The following is an 8,356-nucleotide window of genomic DNA, read 5'->3' as shown; positions in this document are numbered from 1 at the left end:
GTATGATGAGGCCAAGAGAACGATGTAAACTGCAAACAGCAGAGATGCCACTCCATTGTCCCAAACTGGACACACTCCATACCTCGACTGCACCTTGAAATCCTGTCCATGAATACCACAAACAGGAGGGGAGACAAAGCGCACCCTTGGCAAAGTCTAACACCCACTTTAAACGAGCTTGACTTAATGTCCAGAATGCGAACACAGCTTTCGCTCCAAGTATACAGGCACCAGATGGCATGCAACAGTGACTCTGGCACCCTATACTCCCGCAGCACCTCCCACAAGATACCCTGAGGCAAACGGTTATAGACATTCTTCAAATCCACAAAACACATGTAGAGTGAATAAGCAAACTCCTATGCCCCCTAAAATATCTGTGAGAGGGTAAAAAGCTGGTTGTTCTTCTGCGACCTAGACAAAACCCGCATTGTTCCTCCTGAATCTGAGGTTCAACTATTGGCTAAAGCCTCCTTTCCAGCACCTTGGCATAGACTTTCCCAGTGAGGCTGAGGAGTTTGATTCCCCAATAACGGGAACACACCCTCCGGTCCCCCTTCTTAAAAATGGGGTCTTCAACATTTCCAGACAAATCTCATCCACCCCTGGTGCTCTGCCACTGAGGAGCTCTCCAACCACCCCAGTGACTTCTGCCACAGAGATGGACTCTGATCCCCCTGATTGCTCCAGCTCTGCCTCCAAAAAGGAGGGCGTGTCTGTCGGATTCAGGAGGTCCTCAAAGTGTTCCTTTCAACAATATCCCCAGTTGAGGTCAGAGTTTCACCATTCCTGCTAACAACAACCTGAATGGTGTTCCGCTTTCCCCTCATGAGGTGCCGATAGGTTTTCCGGAAACATTTTAGGGCCGACCGAAAGTCCTTCTCTAAGACCTCTCCAAACTCCTCCCATGCCCTGACTGTTGCTTCTGCCACTGCCGCAGCTGCGACCTTTTTCGCATGCCGGTACCTGTCTGCTGAATCAGAGGTTCCCAGTGCCAACCAGACCTGGAATACCTCTTTCTTCAGCTTGACAGCCTCCCTCACTGCTGGAGTCCACTAACGGGTCCTTGGGTTTCCGCCTGGATATGCACCGACCAGCTTTTGACCACAACGTCTAGCAGCAGCTTCGACAATAAAGGTTTTGAACAGGGTCCATTCAGACTCCATGTCCCCAACCTCCTCCGGGATACGGGAAAAGCTCTCTCGGAGGTAAGAGTTGAAATCATTCCAGATGGAGTCTTCTGCCAGGCGTTCCCAGCAGAACCTCACTACATGTTTAGGTCTACCTGGTCTGTCTGGCAGCTTCCCCCACCATCAGATCCAACTCACCACCAGATAGTGATCAGTTGACAGCTCTGCTCCTCTCTTCACCCAAGTGTCCAAAACAAATAGTCGCAGGTCTGATGAAACAACTACACATTTGATCATCGAACTCTGGCCCAAGGTGTTCTGGTACCATGTACACTTATGAACATCCTTGTGTTCGAACATAGTGTTCATTATGGACAAAGCATGACTAGCACAGAAGTGCAATAACGTGACACTGCTTGGGTTCAGATCAGAGAGGCCATTCCTCCCAATCATACCACTCCAAGTTTCCCAGTCATTGCCAACGTGAGCATTGAAGTCTCCCAGTAGGACAATAGAGTCAGTAGGTGGGGCCTCTTCCAGCACCCCTCCCACCTTCTCCAAGAAGGCGGAATACTCTGAACTGCTATTAGAGGTATAAGCGCAAATAACAGTCAGAGTTTTCCTTTCTGTCATACGCAGTCGCATCAAGGCGACCCTCTTGTCCACTGCAGTAAACACCAACTGAGTGGCCACCAGCTGGGGACTTGTGAGTATCCCCACTCCCGCCTGGTGCCTCTCACCCTGAACAACTCCCGAGTAGGAGAGAGACCACCCCCTATCCAGGAGTTTGATTCCAGAGCTGACACTGTGTGTAGTGGTGAGTCCAACTATATCTAGTTGGTACTTCTCAGTCTCACACCAACTCCGGTTCTTTCACCACCAGAGAGGTAGCGTTCCACGTGCCATGAATCAGTTTTCATTGTCTGGGCAGATGATGCATTGATCTACCCTGTTCTTGCCCCCTGTCCGACAGGCATTGCACCCGACCCCTACCCTAAATCTTGCGGGTGATGGGCCCGGCTGAGATACGTGGGCTGCCCGGCCACCAGGCATTCGTCTGCGGATACCACCCCCAGGCTTGGCTCCAGGGATGGGTCCTGGTAACCCTATTCCGGGCAGGGTAAACTTAGTTTTGTATTTGTTTACCATAGATGGGGGTCTATTGGATCATGTTTGTCTGGGTCCTCACCCCAGACCTGTTCACCTTGGGAGACCCTACCAAGGGGACATGTAAAACCCCTGACAACATAGCTCCAGGGATCATAAAACCTCGCAAGCCCTTCTGCCATGACAAGGCCACAGTCCAGGAAGGGGAATTTAATCCATTTTATAATAAGTCTGTAACATTACAAAATGTGTAAAAAGTGAAGGGGTCTGAATAATTTCCGAAGGCACGGTATATATATATATATATATATATATATATATATATATATATATATGCTATTTGAAAATACATATATTTGACAGACAACCTGTAATAGCATATCTTTAAAAGATAATAATAATAATCTATTAGCACTAGTACCGAATGAGAGATGAGTTTTTTTTATTTTGTAGTAGGCCGACAGTACTGGAATCAGATCATTTCCCAATTACAGACAGTATGTAATCACGTGACAAAATGTTCCCGTTAATAAATTCAATGTGAAACTACCTTTATGTACACCAACTTGTACCCACGTATGTTGTGAATAACAAGTGTGTTTCAATGCTGTCTGATTATGGTTGTGGTACAAATGGTTATTTCTGCTCTTCATGGTGTTAATATGGCCTGCGTGTAGCTAACATTTTACATCAACTCCATTTTCATAATGCATTCATGACACATTCATGGTTGTCACAAAAATATTGCAATACAATTACATAGAGCATTATGAATGCATTATAATGGGTTTGAATCATGTCATGATACTGTGATATGGATCATAGAGCATAATCATAAATATATTTATTGAGTTCTTCAGAATACATTCATTAAAACCATGTAAAAACAATATCTATGCACGCCATGAATTGCATGCTGCAGGTATCACTTTTCAGTCTGCAGTCCATGAGTGCAATGAATAAACCTGCACAGCCCTATAACTGCAGGCAAAGCTAGAGTTCCAAGCTGATGAATCATTTAAGCATTTTTAACATTCTCCAACAATATTCTTCACTGCTCTGCAGCTCAGTTCTCAATAAAACTTGAGGGTTTCATCTGATGTGCTGATGTGCATCCTCCTCAGACAGATGAATGCTTGGCAGTGACTGAAAAATGTACATACAGATTTGAACAAATTAATTTAAAATATGTCAATCAAGGCAGGACACTAGCAATTGGTGAAAGATTGTTAATTAAAAAGTGAAAGCTCTAGTTGTCACTCATTGTCTTTGAGAGACAGCTATGAATATATTTGTTTCACAGAGATTTCGGTGGCCTGTTACCCATTAAGTTCTTTTTGTTATTTTTATCTGGTTTTAATAAGATAATATAACATTTTGGTATGAAAATACAGAAGAGCATCCCAAAACTGGAAGCTAAAATAGCAAATATTTCCACAGCTACTGTGAACTTTCCAGGTGAGCTGACATAAGCTGGTATAAAGGTGATCCAGACTGCACAGAATATGAGCATGCTGAATGTAATGAATTTGGCTTCATTGAAGTTGTCAGGCAGCTTACGAGCCAGAAAAGCTAAAACAAAGCACAATATCGAGAGGAGTCCAATATAACCCAGTACAGCCCAGAAGCCCAATGCTGATCCTACATCACATTCTAGAATGATCTTTTCTTTGTAGTGTTTCATGTTCTTGTTGGGGAAAGGAGGGGATATTGTTAACCAAAGCACACAAATAAGGACCTGTATGAGAGTGAAAGCAAGAACACTCATTCTCTGCTGCAGAGGCCCAAACCACTTCATGACATTACTGCCTGGAAGTGTAGCCCTGAAGGCCATTAACACCACTATTGTTTTCCCCAGAACACAAGAGATGCAGAGGACAAAGGTGATCCCAAACGCAGTGTGGCGCAGCATACAGGACCACTCAGAGGGCCGGCCGATGAAGGTAAGAGAGCAAAGGAAACACAGTTTCAATGAAAAGAGCAGCAGGAAGCTCAGCTCTGAGTTGTTGGCTTTCACAATGGGGGTGTGTCTGTATATGAAGAAAATGGTCACCACAATACTGGTTGTGCATGTCCCAAGTAAAGAGATTGATGCAAGCAATATTCCCATAATTTCCTGATAGGATAAATATTCTGTTTCCTTCAAGATGCATTCATCTCTCTTCTTGCTTGACCAATAGTCTGAATGGCACTGCACACACTCAATAGAATCTAAAAAGAAAATAAAGAATGTGAGCATTAGCAGGGAGAAATATGATAGTACTGATCGTTTTGTAATGGATTTTGTGAAAACATCAATTTTAATATTGTAGTGAACATTGTGGAAAACAGAGGTTTTTATAAGTTAACTAAAAATGTTGATCAAATCCAAGCCATTGTCTTGATTTTTAAATCAGTTTCACCACATTTACAAGCTGTGCAATACATAATCACCTGTGGCATTGCTGAATTCTCCCTCAGCACAGGGCACACAGTCATAGCAGCAGACAGGCTTTCCTTTTTGCACAGCCTTCCGAGTGCCTGGGGGACAGCTCTCGCTGCACACTGACACAGGGACCTGCAGTACAGATGAGATGTAAATGCAATTGCATTTTGTTGAAGCACATTTAATTTTCAGGAACTATGTGTTTTAATGTCAAAACTAATTTCCTTGAAAATGAATTAACATTAATTTTTAACATTTTGTGGATTTGTTAAAGAGATAAAACATATTAATATGGTGTCATTTTTTATATTTCAAAACAGAAAAAGCTCATATTCTAAACTCATATTTAGTTTAGTTTCTCTAATTCTTTAAATAAAGCAGCCATAAACTATTAATTTAAGCATTGGTAACCTTTATCAACAGCTTGTTTTGCAGCGAGATACTGCAACAGTGCATTTAGTAAGAAGAGTCAGTGCACAGGAAAATGGGCACTGTGAAGTTTCAGCTGCAGGCGCTACTGTTTGCTGCCTTCTGTTCTGTGTCCGGTGGAGCAAACATTTCTCACATTTATTTAATCTAATGGCTGATTATTACATATTCGCAGGTGCTTAGTTGTTCCATGTGAGAGGTATTAAGCTATTAAAAGACCCAACGTCATTAAGTAAAATGTTGAGCCACACCATTTAAAAAATTCAAGAGGCAGGTGTATTTTTTATTTTGTTTATCTTGGTCTTTTGTAATACAATTGTGAAAACCAACATTTTTCATTTTTATATATTTTTTTATTTATTCTTCAACGCACCTGTTTTGCATTTTGTGCCCACACAATTGACACATTTCTCAGGGTTAGGTGTTTCTCCATAGGTAAAGATTCATCGTAAAGTCCAATATTCACTAACGTAATTTGGCCTTGTCTGTTCTCCTGCCAGTTAACCAACTCATACTTTGCAGGTGGATCTCCATTCTCATCAAAATAAACCTCTTCACCCTCCTTGGTTTTAAAACGCACTTTTTTCAAATGCTGTAGAAACTGTAGATAATGTACCCAGGTTTAACAAATTTTTATTATGAATGATCAACATTCTCTCAAGAACAGACAGTCAAATGTTTAATAAATGAGGTAAAATTAAAAGTATGCTGATTGTATGCGTAATTTTAGGATTATGAAGACATTTTAAAATCATCATAAAATGCAGTTGATATAGTAAAATGACATGTAATGAGTGTAATTTAATCAAATTATACATTTTTAACAGTACATACCTTCACTGGTGTCAGTTGTTCATTATTGAGACATGTATTTCTGTTTGACAGATGAGAATTATTGCTGCAGGTCAAAATATTTTGGAGTGTGTGGGCCACTGCATAGACTCCCTTGTAGACATTATTAAAAATTTGCATTAGGGATAAGTCAGTGTATATATTATCTACTCCACTCAAATCCTCTGTACCAGTGCACGCTTTGACATTTTTTGAAGTATTCCTGCTGGGAAATTTGCAACTGAACAGGGTTTCCCAGAACTCAGTGAAAATAGCACTGCCAGATGAATTCAGTGGTCGAACATCCAAGAGGACATCCTTTAATCCTGTAACATTTGCTTTTGGAATTGAGACGCCTATTGCTCCACTGAGGACATGGTGACCCTCCACTTTGGCAGAGTCAGAGATCCAGCCTTCACTGCCAATCCACTGGTAGCCTGTGACATTGTGGAGGGCTAGTTCACGGAGCAGTACCACCATGTCCATGTGAGAGAGGAATGCCACAATCACCTTAGAGCTGGACTGCTTTATAATCTCTATAACCCTCAAAAATTTCTCTTTAGAATATGTTCTGAAAACGGGCTCTGAATACTCAATGCAGACCCCCTGTTGTTGGGCAGCTTTAATAAATGCAGTTATGCCATTGAATCCATAGTCATCATCCGATCTAATTGCCCCAACCCAGGTCCAGCCAAAGTGCTTCACCAGCTGAGCCAGAGCTCTGCTCTGGTAATAATCACTGGGAATGGTTCTGAGAAATGATGGATATTTGGTTTTGTCACTGAGACATGCACAGGTAGCAAAGTGACTGATCTGTAAAGAGATTGATGAACGTTTAACTATAACCTTTTTGAAACAGCTATACCAGTACAGTATCAGTTATACAGTATCAGCGCTGATTACAATTGAACTTTTTCATAGTTTTAGATTTAATTATTTTATTATTTGTGATGTTGAATGATTGTACTTGCCTACCAAAGGTATGTGAAATGGTCCAATGGATGTAGATATGGCGATTGTGGGTGAAGAGGAAGTCTCTCCAAGGATTGCCTGAACTGCAGCCCTTTCCGAGCAGGGAGCAGCTGAGGCTGAATCCTGATATCCATTTGTCAGTGCAAGTCCTGCCTTTCCAGCAATTGCAGAAGAGCCACAGGAGTCATACATCTTGTAGCCAAGATATATGCCGGGTAGCAAATCTGTACTATTGTTGATCTCCTCAACGGCAAAGATCATCGTCTGAGCATACTGGAATGATCTCAGATTTGTTCTAGATTAAACATGATAGACACAATTTGCACTTTAGTTAGTTTCCTTTAATTGTAAACAAACCTTTTAGGTATTATCTAAAATAAGATGGAAAAGAAATTAAATCTTGTAATCTTTTAGTTCATTTCAGTTCCACACTGGTACTGTTCATTACTTTATGAGTGTAACTTACCTGGTGCACTGGAGAGGTTGAGGTGCATGTGTGTAGGACAGATTCCTGTCTATCCAGCTGCTATGGAATGAGAAAATTGCTCCGATGATGATATCGCCGTCCTTTGACAAGTGGGGATATTCTGGTTTCCCAAGTAGTTTACACAACGGGTCATTTGCTCCAGTTAAAGCAGCCACCAGCAGCATGAGCAACGTTGCCAACCAGTTTTCTTTCTGTTCCATTACATGCGGCATGTCTGATCGTCTGTAGTAGAACTGCATTTGCATGTGCTCAATCTGGAATTCTGCATTATTGGTTCATATTTATGTAGTATGTGTTACCAGGACAACAATCCTCAATGGTGAACTTAAATCACCGTCAGGCTTCAAATGAAGGAGGTGCCAATTTCCTTCAACTGAGAATGTTAACAGGGTGAAATATGTTGCATACATTAGTGTATTACTCTCCAGCCATAATCAAACCAACATAAAAGAATGGAAAATGCATAAATACACACTTTTAAGTCCCATCCTCATTTTGTATAATTATCTGATTAAATATTACAGTCAGTGTTTTCAGACCAGCGATGATACATGTTAATATCTAAAATAATCCCAGGAGCATATTTTAGATGTGGTATGAGGAATGCAAAGATTCTTTATACAAATAGAATGAACAATTCTTTCTTTTGGCTAGACTATATAAATAAGACAGACCTGGACTCAATCAGCATTTTTTCCTCATTTTAATGATTAATTGCATGCACTTACAACAATCATGGCATGGCATGAGAGGAGGTATATATATATATATATATATATATATACTGTATATAGACGGGTGACAAATTTAACGAAAAGCTTGAACAAAGTAGAGTAGAGAAACATAATGAATGCAGATGCTTCCACATGTGTTCTGCATGATACAATTAAGGAATTAAAATCATATAATTATTGAACGTGTCACTTTTATGATGCGTTACATTTATACCGACTCTCCCCTATATCCTAAGTGAAA

General features: G+C 41.0%; 1 protein-coding gene across 1 annotated transcript; it reads right to left on the bottom strand.

Annotated features, from left to right (window-relative positions):
- Positions 1-2,726: 2,726 nt before the first annotated feature.
- Positions 2,727-7,550, bottom strand: LOC135236100 (extracellular calcium-sensing receptor-like). The gene is made up of 6 exons (XM_064302290.1): positions 7,361-7,550; positions 6,898-7,189; positions 5,926-6,735; positions 5,465-5,692; positions 4,671-4,794; positions 2,727-4,448 (listed from the first exon to the last, which is right to left on the bottom strand). The coding sequence occupies exons 1-6, from the start codon at positions 7,543-7,545 to the stop codon at positions 3,535-3,537; spliced, it is 2,553 nt and encodes an 850-aa protein (XP_064158360.1). The 5' UTR covers positions 7,546-7,550; the 3' UTR covers positions 2,727-3,534.
- Between the last annotated feature and the right edge of the window lie 806 nt (positions 7,551-8,356).

The sequence above is a fragment of the Anguilla rostrata genome, chromosome 12, assembly GCF_018555375.3.
Source record: "Anguilla rostrata isolate EN2019 chromosome 12, ASM1855537v3, whole genome shotgun sequence".
Taxonomy (NCBI): domain Eukaryota; kingdom Metazoa; phylum Chordata; class Actinopteri; order Anguilliformes; family Anguillidae; genus Anguilla; species Anguilla rostrata.
The sequence above is the reverse complement of the archived record's forward strand: the minus strand, read 5'-3'. Positions and strand labels throughout refer to the sequence as shown.